This window comes from Canis lupus, chromosome 10 (genome assembly GCF_003254725.2).
Source record: "Canis lupus dingo isolate Sandy chromosome 10, ASM325472v2, whole genome shotgun sequence".
Lineage (NCBI taxonomy): Eukaryota > Metazoa > Chordata > Mammalia > Carnivora > Canidae > Canis > Canis lupus.
Genome location: NC_064252.1, coordinates 21,694,754 through 21,713,965, shown reverse-complemented (window position 1 = coordinate 21,713,965; position 19,212 = coordinate 21,694,754). Strand labels below are relative to the sequence as shown.

At 57.4% G+C, this 19,212-nt stretch overlaps 1 protein-coding gene across 3 annotated transcripts in view; it reads right to left on the bottom strand.

Annotated features, from left to right (window-relative positions):
- Window positions 1–16,924, bottom strand: part of PHF21B (PHD finger protein 21B) — an 84,292-nt gene extending 67,368 nt beyond the window's left edge. The window contains exons 1-2 of one of the 3 annotated variants that reach the window (XM_025456732.3): window positions 16,778–16,924; window positions 15,768–15,833 (exon numbers count right to left, since the gene is read on the bottom strand). In XM_025456732.3, coding sequence (XP_025312517.1) covers window positions 15,768–15,833; window positions 16,778–16,831 — 120 coding nt within the window. In that variant the 5' untranslated portion in view covers window positions 16,832–16,924. Of the gene's footprint in view, window positions 1–15,767; window positions 15,834–16,033; window positions 16,158–16,777 lie in introns of those variants that run through there. The other 2 variants (XM_025456738.3, XM_025456748.3) reach the window with 2 other exon arrangements.
- Window positions 16,925–19,212: the final 2,288 nt, after the last annotated feature.

Here is a 19,212-nt window from a genome sequence, read left to right as displayed (position 1 = left end):
TCTGTACACTCAGGGCCTGTCTGCTGGCAAGTGTGGCCATGTGGCATGCTCTGGCCAAGGGAATGGGAGCAAGAGTGACACGAGACCCAACCCAAGGGCTGAGGGCCCCAAAAGGAAGGTGCTGAGCAAAAGCAGAGATCTGGGGCCTGACTAACATGGCCTCACAGCATCCAAGACTCCTTGGAGCACAGCCCATTCCCCACAGGGCAGCTGGAACCATCTGGGAATGCAGTGGGTCTTTCCATTGGAGTATAAAAGAACAGCCCCTTCCTGACCCACTTTTCTGGGTTCTTTCTGCATCCCAAGTAGCCACGGACACCTGCTAGGCCTGCAGAATTTTCTGACATGATGTACAGTAATAACAGGGGTCAAAATAAAAGGCGCAGGATGGTGGTCCGGGGATGGGTTCTTCCTTTGCTTCTTTGTATCTTTGGGTAGCAAGACCTGGGGGCAGGATGAGGCACCTCCCCAAACCCCGGCCAGGGGGACAGAGCCCCTCGGAGTGGCCTTAGGGGCTGCCAGACCTGAGGCCCCAGCCAGCGCTTGGGAGCTGGGGAGAGGCCACCCCACGGCCTCTCCTGCCAGCTGTGCCTTCCAGTCCTGCTCCCCTGTGGGCAGCACCAAAACTCAGGCGATGACTGACCACGTCACCCTGCTGAACCTCAGAACCCTCCGAAGGAACAGGGGTCATTACTGAGTACATCTTGGGCATGAAGAAAGAAAACTCCAAATGTGGAGTCGCAGGGGGGCTCCAGGGTTCGCACCCGGCTCCGCACTGAGCCTGGCTCCAGCAGCTCACCACAGCCCCTGCTGAAGAGCTCCTCTGTTGCTCCCTGTTCCCGTAAATACGGATCATAGCTTAGCCCCAGGAGTACCACGGGGCTGCAGCGCGTAAGGCACCCGGCACACAGTAGGCGCCAAATAGGTGGTGGTGGGGATGGGGAAGAGAGTGGACACTCCAGCCCAGTCACGAGGCCCCCGCAGCCCCATGCTCAACCCTCTGCATCCCCCGATTTCCCCGTGTTTTCATTTCACTCCTACAATTACCCTGTGGAGTGCACAGCGACCTCTCATTCCCATTTTACGGCTGCAGAAAATGACTCAGAAAGACCAAAGCCTGACCCCACAGGGCCCTGGGGAACGCAGTGGGGACGTGGTTCCTCACTCGGGCCCAAGGGACACCCCCCTCCGCCTGCCATTCCCTGAGATGCTGAGGACCCCATGGCATCAGGTACGGGAAGCCTCTTACAGACCCCAAATGCCACACCCACTGCCGGGGACCACATTGAGAAAACTCGGCCACCCGTATCACCCGTGATGAGCATGGTTTCAGCAGCTCCTCTCTTGGCTCCCGACTGTGGGGCAAGGGTGGGGAAGGCAAACACTGAGGGGGCCCAAGGCGCTCCTGGCGTGGGGCTGGCATCAAGAGTCCACCGCCGATTCTGCTACCCCAGCCCAACACTCAGGCAGGTGTGACTACCTCCCACTGGCAGGTGTGCTGGGATGAACAGTCTCCCCCATATTCACATCCACTCCGAATCTCAGAGTGTGGCCTTGTGTGGGAATAGGATGTTTGCAGATGTGATCCACTGAGGTCACCAGGGTTAGGGCAGGCCCTAAATCCAACAGCTGGTGTCCCTTTGGGGAGAGGAGAGGACAGAGACACAGGGACGATGGTCACAGGAAGCCGGAGAGAGGGAGCCACTAGCCCAGGAGCACAGGAGCTGCTGGGAGCTGGAGGAGGCAGGAAGGAGCCTCCTCTAGAGCCTCAGGAGGGAGCACAGCTCTGCCCACACCTTGACTTCAGAGTGCTGGCTCCAGACGGCACAAGCCGCCCAGTTCGTGGGCATCTGTCACAGCGGCCCCAGGACACTCGTGCATCCAACAGCGGAATTAAGCCCGGAGGTCAGTAACTGGCCGAGAGCTCCCTGGGCTTCGGAGCAGCGCAGCCACTCCCAGTGTCCTCGTCCTGCTTCCCGCCGCGTCCACCTCATCCAGAACACTCCCCATCCCCGCTCACAGGCTGCTGATTATGATCAAAGATTTGCAAACGTCCCTGCCTCCACCACATCCAAATGAGTGCCATTACAGGAAAGAAGTCCAGATAAAAATACCCAAACCCAGGGAGCGCCCGGGAGAGAATCAGCGCATCTATGAGCAGCCCCGCAGCCCCAGCATCTGGACTCGCGGGCAGCCCAGCTGCAGGAGGGCCCCCCCACCTTCCAGGCCCGGGGTCCCCTCCAGGCCACCTCCAAGCAGACCACAAGGTCCCCACTCCTGGCGCTGTGTTTGCCTTTTTCATCAACCAAACAAAGCCAGAGAGATGCAAAGAGAGCCTTGGGAAAGCGGGTCGGTATATTCTTCCCTCCGCTGTCACCAAAGAGAGCTGGAGGGGCGGCGGGGGGAGGGGAGCGCCGGGGGGAGGGGGATAAATTACTGCACGCGCGTCCAGCTGCACCAGGATGTAATAAAATGTGTTGCTAAGATACAAGTGCCAAAGAAGTTCATTAAAGGACACTTTAAACCAAGCTGCCAGACTCTTCTCCCTTTAAAGGCTACTTATTTGGTCCCGTCCCTCATGTTTATAATTAGATCGACAATATGAGAGTGGCAGTCCCCACTCGAGCCCACTCAGCAGAACTTGTTAATAAAATAACTCCCGACAAGGCGCTGACTTCGGCCGGGCTGTGGGGCGGCTGCGGGCCCGCTTTATTTACAGAAATATAATCTGAGCTCCGCTTACTTATCTAAATGAGAGATGAAGGTTCCTGAAGAGCCTCAGTGGTCCTCTGGCCAGGCAGTCCACCGCTCAGTCCCCTACAGGGACTGTGGTCCCTGGGGCCTGGAACCACCGCCTCGCAGGGCTCACCAGCAGATGCTCGGGTCTGAGAACCTCAAGGTCACAGATGCCGAGCGCTCTGTACACGGACGCCACGCAAGACACCCACCAGGGGACATTGAGGCAGGATGTTACTACATCACGACAACCCAGTGTGATGGAGCTGGCCCGGGAGGAGGGACACCAGGCCGCCTCCGCTGGGCCTGGAGGATGGAAGGGAAGGACACGGGGCCTCAGGGAGATAACCTGGAAAGGCCATCAGAGGACGCCTCCCTGAGGACTCAGCTGGGCTCCGGCTGCAGGAGGGCGCCCCTGGGCCCGCACCATCCAGAGAAGGCCCTGATGTTCAGCCCATGCCTACACCTCAGGAGATGTCACGGATGCAGGATTTCTGGTTTCTCCTGAAGTATCAGAGGAGTGCGCTGCACAGGCCCAGGCCCCGTGGTGACCGACGGCGCTGATCCCATGGCAGGGCAGGGTCTCTCTGGGGGGCCGGCCCTCAGCAGGACCACGCACTGGCCCGCGGGGGGCAAAGTCTGTGATACTGCACAAGGGAGAGCACCTCGGATTGTAATGAGGCAGTCACAGCACTTCTGAACAGCGTCTTGGCAGACGCAGACCTGGCCTGGCCTCCCGCCTCATTGCCATTGGTGTTGCTTCCCCTTGGCTGATTCGGTGCTGGTGTGGTGGACAAAGGACTCAGAACAACCCAGTCTATCCTGGGACAGCTCTACCAGAGAATTTCTCCAGACCTGGGAGTTAAAACTGCCCTTCTCGCAGCGGTTTGGCGCCTGCCTTTGGCCCAGGGCGCGATCCTGGAGACCCGGGATCCCGGTGCATGGAGCCTGCTTCTCCCTCTGCCTGTGTCTCTGCCTCTCTCTCTCTCTGTGTGTGTGTGTGTGTGTGACTATCATAAATAAATTAATTAAATAAATAAATAAAAATAAAAGATTTTAAAACTGCCCTTCTGGTAACTTCTAGCTTCTAATCAAAATTCTGCCCCACGAAAGGGCTGCTGCTCCCTCTTAAATATTATAGCCAGCTGGTGATTTAAGGATACAGGTCAGTTGTGCTAGAGAGGACAGCCCCCCTGCCCTGTCCCATCAGCTCCCTCATACTCATATGTTGCTCATTCCCAGCCACACCCGCCTCTGCTGGAAACGCCAGGCATGCCCCCACCTCAGGGCCTTTGCACAGGCTGTTACCTCTGCCTGGAGCACTCTTCCTGTGGACAGCCATGAGGCCCGCTCCTCCAGCTTCCGCAGGCCTTTGCTCCAGGGCTGCCTTCTCAAGGAGGGGCTGAAGTCACGGAGAGCTCTGTTACCCTGATCCCTTCCAGCACCCTCCCTGCACTGAACACACCAGGATCCCCACGTCCCAGCTCCTGCTTTAAATGCAGGCCACAGGTGGCTCCTTGCAACCTCCCTGTGACCTGCCCACCTGCCGGTGCCGCAGCCCTAACCCCGCTCAGGGCCCCTCTGGATCTCTGCCCACGATGATGCCCGCAACTGTTGTGTCGCCTCCCCTGTCGAGCCAGGACGAGCCCTCAGAGGGGCCTTCTTAAACACGTTCCCTCGGCGGTGGCAGCCGGGAGGAGGCTGGCGATGTGTGCAAAGAAAACTCTGCATTCAGTGGGGCTGTCAGACTGTAGTTTGAGAAATAATTCCAGCATTTATGTGCGGTGTGCCTATTACCCCCGAGACGAGCCGCATTAATCACAGAGAAGAGTTAGTATCACTGATTGGAGGAAATGCCGCTTGTCACTTTGTAACCTGCATCTCACATTAAATTCTGGATCACAGTCTCTAATATGTATATATTTTTAATTGCATTTTCAAGTTCATTTACATGCGCAGATTGGCTTTCCGCCTGAATGACATCAAAGAGAAACACATCTCCCTCTCTTTCTCTCTCCCCCCTGCCCCAGCCCTGCCTTTCTTTTGTGGGGCAAAAAGCCGCTCCCCAAATGGATTACGGTATCACCCAGGGGCAGCCTGCTGGCGCCCCCCAGGGAGACCCCAAGAGACCTCTCCCACCTGCTGTTTCAAGCAACTTTTGGCTGCTTCCGCACAAGAGGTGAAAAGGCAGTCATGACCCCCTCCCCCCCAATGACGACCGCTCCCCTCCAAGTACCATCTCTTAGCACTTTTCTGTTCAGGAGGGTGACTCTCCCCTCACAAGCCCACACCAATCTCTACCTTGAGCACAGGCTCTGAAGGTGGCAGGCGGCTGGGTGACAAACACCCCTGCAGGGACTCCTTCCGAACCATCTTTTCAAAACTTACCTGCACGGAGGGAGCTGCAGTCAGTCTGGTTCAGTGAGTTTCACAAAATGGGCAGTTTGGAATGTGCTGGGTCCTGCCAAGGTGGCCTGCCCCCTACTTGTGCCAGACCCCAGCATGTCACACAGTGGACACCCGACAGAATGCCTCCCCCGCCCCCTCCCCCAAAAAAACCCTCCAATGGATGAAAAATAATTGTTTAAACAAAAACAACAGGCTTCTCGCACGACCGCAGTGTGTGGTCAGGAAGACCGGCGTCCCCCAGGGCTCATTCTGGTCCTGGGTGCCAGTCTAATCCTCTGCCTTAGTTTCCCAAGTTGTGACATGAGGCCTTGGCAGAGGTGCCCCACAACGCCACCTCCCCGTGGCTCTAACGTCTCGTACTCTAAGCCGTCATGCCAAGTCTGGGGGACACACACCCCCAACAGCCACCAAATCCCAAATTCAGGCCCCAATCCCAGCTGTGGACACACACCGATCCATGGAGACAAAAGCAACCCAGAGGTTTCTGTCCTGACAAAAAGCCATCTATTTCCCCATGGCAATCCCATCTTTGGGGTGCTGCCAGTTTTTGGCTTCTCACATTGTGGTGGATAAAGTGATACTGCTACAGCTCCCTCTAACTCCATTGCCCTGCTGCATGCTGGGAACTACGCCAGGCACTTGGGACGTGCATCCTCACTAATCCTCAGGACAACCTTGCCTGGGAAGCAGCATTATCCCCACTTTGAGATAAGGACCCAGCCACCTGCCCCTCCTATTGTAATTACATGGAGGCTGAGGAGCCACTCAGCCTTGGACAAAAAAAAAAAAAAGAAAAAAGAAAAGGAAAAAACCCCCAAATCCCCCAAGGAGGCCCTTCTTTCTGCTGTGTTTTAACACGACCAACACAGGTGCCAAGCAAAGAGAACAAAACGTGAAGCACAGGCCCATCTGAGACCGCACGGGACGCCCGCTGTTGGCAGTCGGACCAGAACGGAGCTGTATCAGCAATTTCTTACCACGCTCTGGAAACTGCTACTACCGAACAATAAGTAACCACCAATAAAAGAAAAAAAATCTTAAGGAAGCATGGCTGTTCCCCTGGAAAACAGAGGCTGTTTCAGAACGAGAAGAGGCCCCCACACTGGAGAGTGAGAGGACTGTCAGCCGAGGCGGGATCCACGGGGCAGAGGGAAGAGCGGGAGGAGAATGCGCTCCCGGGCCGGTCCAAACCTCACCCCCACGCTGCAGGGACCCCTCCCTGCACCCAGCCCGCCGCCCACTCCCCACCCTGGTGCCACATGCAGAGACCGGATGCAGACCCAGGCTCCCTCCGAAGTTCTACGACCTTCTAGCTCAGAGTAGAGCTCCCGCTCATCATCACAGACCAGCTACTTCTAATGAGCCAGTGCTCGTTTCTGAAGCACTAACTGCACCGACTTTTTTTTTTTATATAAAGATTTTATTTATTTATTCATGAGAGATACAGAGAGAGGCAGAGACGCAGGCAGAGAGAAGCAGGCTCCCTGAGGGGAGCCCAATGCGGGACTGGATCCTGGGACCAGGATCACACCCTGAGCCAAAGGCAGATGCTCAACCGCTGAGTCACCCAGGTGTCCCTGCACCGACTTTTATCTGAACGCACGCCCCAGACACTTTCCTAACTCGTGGCACAAACTGCTGTCATCTGTCCTCTACGCACTCCAGCGGAGGGGTGAGGCCTATGGGGCCCGGAACTGGATTACAGCCCCTGCTCCACTCACCCCCGTGTGATGTCAACCAGCCACACGCTCCCTCTGGGCTTCAGCCTGTCCGCCACGAAATGGAAACTAAGAGCAGGCCTTTCCCAAAGGGTTATGTGAACACTGAATGGGCTGGTCCAAGAGAGCCCGAGGAGGGGCTTGGCTCGGGCTCGCATCAGACAGGGAAGCTGGGACTCCGGACAGAGAGTCAGAAGATGACCACCAGGTCTCACCTGCTGAGGACGCACCTGAGGATCTGGGGCTTGCTGTACCCTCCGAGGGAACCTCTGGTGTCATTTCTTAAGCACGAACCGCGAGCCAGCTCTCTGCTACCCGGTTTATAAGGCGCCGCGATTCGCATTTTACAGCCACTGAATGTGGGACAGCCACAGGAGGGTGGCGTTAGGTCTACAACTCCTGTCTGGCCAGTTGTAAAAGCTGTGCTTGACCTCCGTGTTACCTGCCTCCTGGAGGCAGACGTCAAAAGCCTTCTTGGCTGCCAGCTTCTGGAAGGGAAATCAAATCCAGAGTCCTAGTTCCTTAAACAGTGTACATTCCTAACAGCACAGCCATGCCTCACCCCCCTCCAGAAACCCGCCTCTTCCCCCAGTGTCCCCCTGTGTCTGGGGGGAGGGCCTCGGAGGCTGAGCAAATAGATACCCCCAAAGGGGCCGCCTTGAATCCCCCGTGTGTTGTCCAAGCTGTGCCAAGATGCTGCTCCACTGCAAAAGTCCACACTGCCAGAGGAGGTGGGCGCCTGCTGGGGCCCAGGGGTGAGCTCCAGGCGGGCGACCGGGCAGCAGGGCATCCAGTACGGGGCTCACACAAGTGATGTGAAACAGCAGCAAGCCCGTGACTTGGTTCCTGGACAAAGGTGTTGGAGGAAAAACCTGCTAAATCACAGGGCTCATCATCGTAGCCAGCAGCTCTAATGAGGCATCGTGGGATTACCAAAGTTATTATCAGAGTCATCTCATTGAAAAAATTCAAAACTAATTGATATCAATTGTACAGCTCCGTCAGCAGGTGTCTGAAGAGACTGACTATCAAAGCGAACCTTGGACTGGCTGGAGAGTAAGGCACAGCCAACATCCAGCTCTACCAGGAGCCACAGAGCAACAGGACACCCTCGCTTGGAGAAGAACGCAGGGAACAGGGAACAGTGGGGAGCAGCAAAGGAAAGGTGGCAGCTCCCCCAGGCACAGCAGGTATCCCCTGCGGTCTCAGATGCAGGGACACGTCCCTTCAATCAACCCCTTGGCTTCCTGGTGGAGACAGGTCCTATCACTACACCCACTTTACAGATAGGAGGCTCAAGGAAGCAAAAGGACTTGTCCAAGGCTACTCCGCCAGATGCGGGAGCTGGTGTGTGACTTTAGGACTTCTGCTCTTGAGGCTATATCATGTTAGACCCTACAGTGCAGGGAACCGGTCAGCGATGAGGCATTGGTAAAACAGAGAAACAGAGGGCATTGTCTCAGTGGCCCCAAGCTGTTTGACCTTGGGAAGCTGCCCTTTTCTGATCAGTCGGGCAGGAAAGATTCCCCTGCCCGGCCTGACCCAAGTGATGGGATTATCCTAACAATCAAATAAAAAGATAGCATCAAAGAGGTGATGGAACACACAGACCTGTTGAAGAGTATGGGGCTGTGTAGCCAAGGCACTGTGTCTCTGTGCACTTTGATTCTCTGCTTCTCTACAGGTGGAAATGTCACCTCCTTGGCGCGATCCCCAAGCACCCACCCCTTCAGAGCACACGATCGCGTCTGCTGCCCGAGTGAGCCTGGTGGTTAAACATCACATGCAGACCCCTCATTGGGCTTCAAGGGAAAAGCAACTGTGGATACACCTGTCTCCCCAACTCTATGTGAAAATGTTTGCAGACACTGGTGAAAGCATTTTGTAAGCGTAAAGCTTCATAAAATGAGACATCCCTGTTGCTAACAGCACCCCCCCCATCTCCTCCATACCCCTAATACTTGGTGGATGCTTGTTAAACGTTTGTGGAATCAAACCGAGTTTTTCCCAAGAGAGATGTGCACCATACGATGTCAAGTGTAAAAAGCAAGTTGAGGCATGGTATGGTTAGCGAATGCACCACGCGTGTTCATCCGTGTTATGGATATTTGTGTGCGCACAGAACACACCTAAAGGGCACAGCACTGTTCTCACCCTCAAGGGAGGATGGGATGGAAAGAAGGGGACTTACGGTTTTCGGACCTTCGGATTTGTACCGTGAGCCTTTTTTCTAGCAAGCAGGTGTTGCATTTACCACAAAAACTTTTTAAAAAGCAGACCTCTTCTTTAGCTCCTCATTGTTGAGAGAAGTAATAACATTGATCACCACCCTCCTCTGTTAAAGGTTTTCACTTCAGGAGAATGGCAATTATTTTCTTAGTTCAAAAACAAATCCTCTCATTTTCAGCATATGTTCCTGGAAAGTTACTAACCGATTTATGTATGCACGTGTTACACAGACTTCATATATATTTATTGGTACATATTGACGTCTTTGTCACTTATTTCACTTTAGACTTTACAGGCCAAAACAAGACCACACAGACATAACTGATAAACACACGTATATGCATATACGCACATACATACTTTTTTTAAACCAATGGACCAGAGCTGCTAACTGGGTTTCCAGAAACGCCACCAGTCCCAACTAATTGCTCAGTTCTAGGAAGCCCTAGTGAACAGGAAGAAGAACATCACCAAGCGGCCCCCTGCCCTCATGGCCTGTTAGGTGCTCGTCATCCAGGGCTACAGGGCCAGCGGTCTCCCGGCCTCCTCCCCCATGTCATGCACGGGACCCATCGTCCATGTGAGAGCCTTCCTATGCAGGTGACAAACATCTAAAGAGCTCATATGGCCTGGCTGGGCCTCCCTTTCACTCCTCCCTTCCCACCTGCCCTCAGCACCATTCCCGTACCATCCTGACCCATGCCTAATGGCCTTGGCTATTTCTGAGGCTACTAAGTAAAATTCAGGCCTTCATCCTGGCAAGTGATGCCTTCCCTGCTCTGGCCCCAGCTCACCTTCTCTAAGGTTCCTCTCCTGATCACTCCCACGGTCTTACCGCCAAGAAAACCCACAGCACCTGCAGGTGTCTTCGGGCCATTGTCCCTTAACAGGCTTGGCCACCAGCTTCTCTGGGCCCACAGCCCCAGGTGTCCTTGAGGACCTCCACCCCAACCCTCTCCAGGAAGCTAGCCTCAGTCTCCAGACCAGGAACAACGCAGGTGCTCCCACAGCATGATGTTCCCTGAACTTCTCTGGGATTTTTTTGAAACATGGTTATCTCTGCCTTCCTCTTTTGTGAGGTTCCCAAGGGCCGGGAGCTGTGGGTCTTACTCATTTCCCTGTCTGCTCATCTCAAGCATGTGACAACTTGCCATTTATTGCATGTCTACTACAGGCCAAGCGTTCTGCCAAGACCGTTAGGTCAATCACTGCTATCCTCACGCCCATCTTATTACAAGGTCATCCACTCGCTCAACAAATGTGCATTCAGTCCCTACAGAGCATGGCCTTGAGAATACAGGGAGAGAGGTAAAGCAGACAGAGCGCCACCCCCCTGCATGGAGCTTATGGTCTAGGACAAAGCAGACAGGAAAAACTTGAGACAGACAACCGCCAGCACTCTCTGGAGGCAAGGAAATGCCTGAGGCGCCAGAGAAGCTGCTGGAAAGCAACCACGGAGGTGGCACTGCCATGTGCAGGAGTGGACATGTGCCCTGAGTGGACACAGTGCCCTGAGTGTGCCCTGAGTGGACCCAAGCAGAACATACCCTGGACAGTGCCCTGAGTGGACACCAAGCAGAACATACCAGAGGGGCCAAGAGGCAATGCAGTACGTTGTTCATGCGGCCAAGAGAAGGAAACCACCCAAACGCCCATCAACTGGTGAATGGACAAGCATAGTGTGGTCCCTCTGTGCCACAGAATATTATTCAGGTGTAAAGAGGACCGAGGGCAGCCCAGGTGGCTCAGCGGTTTAGCGCCTGCCTTCAGCCCAGGGCATGATCCTGGAGACCCGGGATTGAGTCCCAGGTCGGGCTCCCTACATGGAGCCTGCTTCTCCCTCTGCCTGTGTCTCTGCCTCTTTCTCTGTGTCTCTCATGAGTAAATAAATAAAAACCTTTAAAAAAGAAAAAAAAAAAGAGGACTGAAGTGCCACCGCGTACTACACCTTGGATGAGCCTTGAAAAGTCCCACTTGGTGAGGGCAGCTGGTCTAGAACACCACACATCGTGTGATTACATCACAGGAAAACCAAACAGGCAACTCTAGAGACAGATCAGTGGTTGCTTAGGGTTGGGTGGGGGTGGGTGGCGAGTGAGAGCTGGGGCGGGGGTGGTGGTGTTGAGAGATGAAAATGTTCTAACGTTGATGGTGGGGACAGTTGCAAATCTCTGTGAATATACAAAAAAATCACTAATTTGTGCGTTTTTAAATAGGTCAAGTATGCGATGGGTAAACTGTACTTCAGTAATGCGGTTTTGGGTTTTTACAGTGGATGCACTGAGGAGGCTACTGGAATCTTCAACTAAGAGAAGATAGGGGAGGGACCAGAGTGGTGAAGGGGGAGGGCGGAGGCGCTCCAGGCACAGGGCTCAGGTGAGTGTGGGCCTGGAGGGGGCAGACTTGTGGGCTGCTGGGGGGTCAGGGTGGTGGCAGGGGAAGCCAGGGCTGGGTACAGCTGTCCTAGTCCATACTCTTCCCCACAGGGGATGGAGTGTGGAGCTTTGGGACGCCTTTCTCTTTAGTGTGCAACGATGCTATGAGAACCACCAGACCTTCCCCTTGAAGTCAGGAAGATGAAAATTTACCCTCCTGGATGGGGACAGACTTGAAGAAAATCTTGGAAAAAAAGCATGTCCTTTTACGAAAGGACTGCACACCAGCGGGAGCTTTCTGAATAAACCCAGCCTACAATTTCATTTGGTGGATACTTCCAAGGCGGGGTCCCTCTGGTGTCCGACGTGGCTAGTGAATCACGGCAAAGACATGATTCAGTGCCCGGGTGCGTGCCACATACATAATACCTTTCAAGAAGACATATTTTTATTGCTGCACTTAAGGACAGCCCCTCGGAACCCAGAGTCCATCAAATCGATGGATCGAGCGGCACGAGAGGCCCCAGGTTCACCTCCCGGGGTCTCTCTCTCTCTCTCTCTCTCTCTCTCTCGCAGGAGACCACACCAGCATGGGGCACAGTGAACACAGAAGGTTCTTCGCACTTGGCGGTGAAGCTGAACTTCATGAAGTTCAGGTCTGGAGGTGCCTGCTACACGTGGGCATCTGAACGTTGTACTGAGAACTCCAGAGAGGGAAGAAAAAAATTTTTAAAAACCCAGTATTTATGATGGGTCTGTTATTTACATGGAAGTGCTTGTTGCTTGACAATTTAGATAAAAATGTTACTGCCTCTCTGCATGTGCTGCAAATTCATGGCGTAAAACCACTGAAGCAACTAATGGAGTCTTCACACATCATATCTTGTTAAAGACGAGGAGTCCGTCCTCCACTGGAATTCAAAACCTGGCAGCCGGGCACATGCCACACCTGGGAATGCAGCCTGGCCAAAACTCAGCTCTGACCAACTCCCCACACCTCCCCCCCCAGCCCCCTTTTTAAAGGAAAGAATACAAACTCTGAAACAGCAAGATCCTAGGGAAGCTGGTTTCCTGTTTATCCCCCAGTCCACGGATGGTGGGAGACACACTGGAGAGTTCTACAGGATCTGCATCTGTCTACTTCTGACCCACAACCAATCTATTTACTTCTACAAGTCCTCGATCAACATCCTTAAACCACTTGTCCATGTTTCTAGAAATTGCTGGAAAAAAAAAAAATCCCAGTGTCAAGGGCATGAATGGGAAATTGATGGCTGGGCACCAAAAGATATTACTCGGCTGCTATTGTATTTCTAACAGATGTGGATAATGGGGTCATCCGTTTCGCTTTACTATCTAGTTCATCATCCACCTATGCACTTTTAATTGAAACTTAACCTTTACATCCCACGTTCCAAGAAGGAGCAGCACAAAAACACATCTCCGGAAGTGCAAACGGTAGGAGTTTCTTCCCCAGCGAATCTATAAATGAGCACTACCTGTGATTTATGTGTCGAGTCAAAAAACAAACTCTGAGATACTGGCCTTTTCGTACCTGCTCCCACATTCCTGCTACTCCTGGGCAGGTTCCGAGGTGACCAAGCAGAGCCCCCGCTGCTCCTCTTCGAGACCGTGGGTGCAGCCCAGAATCGCCTCCAAGAGCTTGTTTCCTAGACCTTTCCCCAAGCCGAGCTGCCAATCACCACCAAACTCTCCCAAGGAGGGCGAGACGGTAAATGTTAAGTCTACCCAACTCATTTCATAGGTGACCTCTGAAAAGATTTCACCGCGGAGCTTGGGAGAGACAAGGCAGCTTTATTAGCATGCTGCACCACCGCCTCGGCCCCCTCCCCTCCCTCTTTTATGAGCCCTTGTTATATAAAATGCCACAAAGGGAAAAGGAAAAACAACCGACAGTTCCAAACACAAGTTCCGATGGCCAGGCCCAACGCGCTGGCTGCTTCCCAGGTGTTATATTTAGTCGTTTAAAAGAGAAACATTTTTAAAAGACCGGAGAACAAAAGTTTTCCTTGTTTCCTTTCTTTTTGAACACACACTCACACACACAAAAAGATGGAGGTACATGCCATCCGCAAGCATCTTTCCTTCCCCGAGTTCAAATTTAAAGGCGAAGGCAGCCTGGAGTAGGACAGCTCCTTCTCCCAAGCTGCACGGGAGCCTCCAAACCGAATTTCCAAATGTTTCTCTCAGCCTCATCTAAATTCCGGCATGACAGATAATAAATAGCTACTCATTTACTATCATCATAAAATTTTAAACAGCCTTGAAACAGTTGCCACAATACAGAAGACATGATCAAACCCAAGCTCTGAAAAGCCACTCCAAATAGTAAAACTATTGCCACGCAGAAGCACACATAAAGACATTGTTGCAATAAAAGCTGCTGGATTACTGGATTCTCTCTCCCTCTCCCCCCGCCCCCTCTCTCTTAAATCTTCCACTCAGAGCCTAAGAGTCAACAACTTGCCGTTTTACCCAGCGGAAAAGAAAAAAAAAAAAAAAGGGGCTTAGCAACCCTCAGCTATCACACCGTACCGGATTTGGTGATGGGTTTTTTTTTTTCCTTTTTTCTTAAAAAATAAATAAAGTCTCTGATTTGATTGCACACAGTGATTAAACATCTTTGTGCTCAGCGAAGGGTCTCCCAACCCCTCCCCCTCCAAAAATGGCATCAAAGCAATCAAAATGGTAATGCCGGGCCTGGGTCCCCTCCCCCCGCGAACTCCCCGACTTCGCCGGGGCCGCGCGCCGGACCCCCCTCCGGCGGGAATGGAAGCTTCCACGCCTGGACGGGGGCGCGGGCCGGGCGCGCGCGGCCGGGGAGGGGGGGCCGCGGCACCGACAGAAAGGGGTTAACGCGTTCGTCCCAACCCTCCCGTCCAGCCGGGCGCCCCCGACCGGGCGCGGACCCGCGGGAACTGCCGTCTTCCCCCGCGCAGCCCCGCGCCCTCCCCCTCGGCCGCGCGCCCCCTCCCTCCACTTTTCAACTTTAAAGACTCGAGATTTACACCCGGCCTCCGAGTTCCCCCGCTCCGCCCCCGCCCCCCCCCGCGGGGCGGCCGCGCCTCCCCCTCCCCCCGAAGGCCCTCCGCGGGGTGGGGCGCGTCGGGCGGGGGCCGCGGCCGGGAGCGGGGGGCGGGGCGGGGCGGGGGGCGGGGGCCGCTGTCCAAGTTTGGAGCTGGCGGCGGCGCCGGCATTCCGAAGGAAGCGCGATCGATGGCCAGGGGGCGCGGCGGGGGCGGGCCGGCGCAGGGAGGGCCGGGGAGGGGCGCGGGCGCCCCCCGCCCCCGCCCCCGCCCCGCCCCGCCCCCGCCCGCCGCGGAGCCCCGGGAGCGCCATTGGCTGCGCCGCTCAAAGTTCTCGGCTCCGGGCGGCGCGGGGAAGGGGCGGGAGCGCGAGTGCGGGGAGCGGGGCGCGCAGGGGGAGGAGCGGAGGGGGAGGGGCGCGCGCGGCGGGGAGGGAGGGGAGGGAGCGGGGGCGGGGGCGCGCGGCCGGCCGCGCTCTGGCGGCGGCATCTGTTCGTGGTGCTGAAACCCCGAGCGCTGAGCTCAGCGCAACTAAGTCACAATGGACAACTTTTCCTCCCCGGAGGGGCCGGGAGGGGCGCGGGGGGGTCGGCGGCGGGGCCCCCCCTCCGCGAGGCGCTCGGCGGGGGTCCCCGTGTCCGCCTGAAGCCAGAGACCAAAGTTGGGGCAGAACTGGGGGGGTCCCGGGGGCGCCTTTCTTTTGTTCCCCGGGAGCTGGCGTCAGGTTCCGAGAATAAAAAGTGATGCCGGAGAAGGGGCGGGGAGGGGGAGCCCGCGGGAGCGATTCTTCGAGGCGGATTTGCCACGGAATCCAGAAACCGCGTCCAAGGAGTTTGCGGCGTCCAGGCCCCAAATACCGTCGTCCCCCCCCCCCCAGCACCAGCACCCCGCCAGCACCGTGCCCGCCCGCCCCTACCCTCCCGCCGGGGGGGGCCGAGCCCGGAGAGATCGCCGCATTCCAAAACCCTGTCCACCAACTCAAAATGGACGCCGGGCTGCTCGCCGCCTTCCGAGCGCAGCGCCTGTTTCGGCCACTGCCGGAGCCCGGCTCTCCCCCCCGGCCGCCAAGGACCCGGCTCTTTCTTTCCAGAAAAGCAGGGGGGCGGGCAACTTTGCGGCCGCACCCGGGCTCCCTGGGGAGCGGGAGCGCGCGGCGCCGAGGCCGCACTTTTCAGGGTGCAGCCAAAGTGCCGGGCGACCCCCGCCCGCCGCGCCCCGGGCGGAGTTGGGGGGCGCAGGCTCCGCTCGCTTACTTGTTTGTCGCTGAGCGCGGCGCCCCGCGGCTGCCTCTCGTGGAGCTGCTTCTTGAGGTCGCCGTTCTGCGGAAACACGGGGAGCGGGCTCAGGCCGGCCGCCCGGGGGGTGGAGCGCGCCCCGGGCCCGCGGCCCCCCGCCCCCGCCCCGCCCCGCCCCGCCCGGCAGCCCGCGGGCCCGGCGGTCCGCACGCGGCGCGCCCCAAGTTCCCCGGGCCGCGTCCCGCACGCGCGGCGGCCGGGCAGTGCCGCGCGGGGCCGCTTACCTGTGGCTGCCGCCTCATCGGGGCAGCTCGCGGGGCGGGGCGGGGGCCGCGGCCACCCGGCGGCGCGCCCCGAGCCGTGCAAGTTTGCAGGCAGGGGTGCGTGTGCGAGTGAGTGCGAGTGTGACTGTGTGCCGGGGGAGGGGGGAGGAACAAAGAGCCAAGTAAACACGGCGAGTCCGTGTCGAGCAAAGCTCATAAATATTCAAGTCGCGTCCTAATCTCCCCAACACACACACGCGCACGCCGCAGTTCCTCTCGGGCTCCGGCCGCCACGCCGCCGCTGGCCCGAGCGACGGCCGCCAAAAGTACTTTTGCAAACTGTGCGGGATTGCGCGGGGGAGGGGGCCGGGTGGGGGCCGGTGCACGCTCTCCCACAGACACCCCGGGGCGGGCTCGCGAAGGGGTCGCCGCCTGGCACCCCCGGTCCCGCGGACGCGGCGGCGAAGGCGCGGGGCTCAGGTCCCCCGGGCTCCGGACCCCACCCCCACCCCCACCCTCACCCCCACCCCCACCCCCAAACTGTGCCAAATGGCTAGAGAGGAAGGAAGGAGGAGCAGCCCGTGGTGGCGAGGGGGGGCCGTGCACGCTGGAGACTCCCCGGGCCCCGGGGCAGCCTGGAGGAGGAGCCCCGGCCAGGCACACCTCCGGCCGCGCAGACCAGACCGTGCGGCGACGAGGAGGAGCACGGCGGGCGCGGGTCCCCGAGGCGCCCCCACTCCCGGCCCGGGGCCCCCGGCCGCCTACCTGGTGGCGCGCGAGTTCCACGGCGAGCGCCTCGGGCCGGCTCTGCAGCTCCATCCCGGCAACTTGGGCAGCACTTTGCGCTCACTTCGGCCCCGGCCCCCGGGAAGTTGCGCGACTCCGCGGGGGGCGGGGCGGGCCGGGCCGGGCCTCCGGGGAGGGGGTGGGGGACACGAGCCCCCTCCCCCAAGGCCGAGCGGGAGGGACGGGGGCGCCTGGCGAGAGCGGGAAGAAAGGCGGCCGGGCGCCGCGGCCGCTCCAACTCCTCAGGCTGCCCGGCAAGTTGCGCCGGGTCCCCGGGCCGCCCGCGCTGGCCGGCGCATGGCCCCAGGCTCCGGGAGCCCGCGCAGCCCCGCGCAGCCCCGCGCCCGCCCCGCGCAGCCCCGCGCCCGCCCCGCCGCCGGCCGGCAGGGACTATATTTCCTCCGGCGCGCGCCTGGATCTCGCTGGGCCTCGGCAAAGTTGTGCCTCGGCACGATGCTAATTCGGCAGTGCCCGGATGGAGCGGGCCGGGGCGGCGGGGGGCGGGGGCGGGGGGCGGGGGGCGGCGCCGAGCCCGCCCGCCCCGCCCCGCCCCGCCCCCGCCCCGCCCCGCCCGCGCGTGCGCACTGCCGCCCCGCCGCGGCCCCGCACCGCGAGCGGAGAACAAAAGTGGCGGAGCCGGGGGCGCCGAGGGGTGCGGACGCGAGGAAGACGCGCCGCGCGGCCCGAGCCCGGGCTTGGAGACTTTCCGGTGGGAGGAAAAACAAAAATCCTTTTTTTTGCTTTTCCTCCCATTTCTTTTCTCCTCTGGCTCCCGGTGCTCCCTCTCTGCCCTGCTCCCCCCTCCCGGCTCCCTCTCCTACTTTATTTAAATTGCCTGCCCTCCCCTCCCTGCCCTGCACCCCCTTGCTGCTCCCCGCAGCCTCAGCCTTACTGCCCGCCTCTCCCGACGCCCGATGGCCACCGTGGCGTTTGAACAGTAGGAAAATTGATCTCTTGACTGTCCCTTTAATGATTTCATTTTTCTTTTTTTTTTTTACACTCACAATTAAACTCTCAACAGATGTCCCTGGACTCTTTTTTAAGGCTGTTGTTAAAAATCGTAAACACACCCGGTCAGTGTGACATAAGACAGTTATAACTAGAGCTGCCGAGGTCGTATTCCAAAACTCCCAGCCCACAGCCGGGAGCTTGGTGTCTCCAGAGTCGATATTACCATGGTAGAGTTACCATCCTCATCAATTAACGTCGGAGTGCTCGGTACCCTATTGATAGCATCCCCGACGGTTTGGAAAGCGATGGGGGCGGGGGTGGGGTGGGGTGGGGACGATGCAGTAGTCTTTCAAAGGAAGCATTTAAACTGACCCATCGTGGTAACTTCGTGTTCCTGCACAGCACAAGAAGTACTCAGGCGCACACAATCAGCAAATGCTCTGTTCGACATATGCCCACGCACCACACCTCATTTCTACTGTCAGAAGTTGTTGGGATTTTGGGGGTGTTGGGTCAAGACCCCAATGTGGCTCTGGCCTCCATTAGGGCTTTTGCCATAAGTGACTTACATGTTTGTCCCCTGGGCCCCCGGATACCAGGGGCCTCTCACCTTTGCCCCCAGCAGCCAGCCTTTAGGAAAAACTCAGTAGCAGATCACTGGTTAATGGGTGAGCTTTGTTATCCAACGCAGGACTAACCCATGTTCTAAGTGGTCATGATCCATTTGGTCTAGCACCGACCAGGGAGAAGCACGGTTGGTTCACTGAATGCAAAACAAAAGGGCTGAGTCTGGGTATCCTGAAGACGCTCTGGCTCCTTCCACTCTGAGTTCAGCCCAACTCAGGGTGGCATCCTTCCTCTTTAGTGCTTTCGCCCGCCTGGACAGCGCCTGGGAAAGTGGACCGGCCAGGGGAGCAGCGTTGAGAGAGCCGGGGAGAGTGGGCATGTGAGAGCATCCCTACTGTAATGTCGGTAAATGTCACCGGCATTTTGGTAAAACTTCATAATAATTTCATTGGCCACGTACGTAATTAAATCAACAGCGCCCGGGGTGCTGGCCAGAGGGGAGCGTGTTTTCTGCTGCGGAGACTTTGAAGTGCTGTCCGTAAGTTCCTGCTAATTAATTCAGGCCACAGTAGTCGTCGTCTGCTTGGCCCTCTGTTGTTTTACTTGCTACCTAATTCCTGAGCAAGCAACAAAGGCCCAGGGCTGGGGCGATCTCTGACATCCGGGGAGTTGGTCATGTGGAGGGAAACCAAAGCTGAAGTTCTTGCCAGCAAACTTGCAGGGATCCGGTGCTGCCACGGCAGACAGACTTCTCTGCCTACCTCCTGGACCCAGGCCGCCCTCCCTTTGCCCGCGGGGTGCCCTCCATGGGGAATGCCCCGTCCCTTAGAACCTGCCTTTTACAGATCCTCTTCGTCTTCCCAGATTCACTTCAAATGCCACCTTTTCTGGGAGAC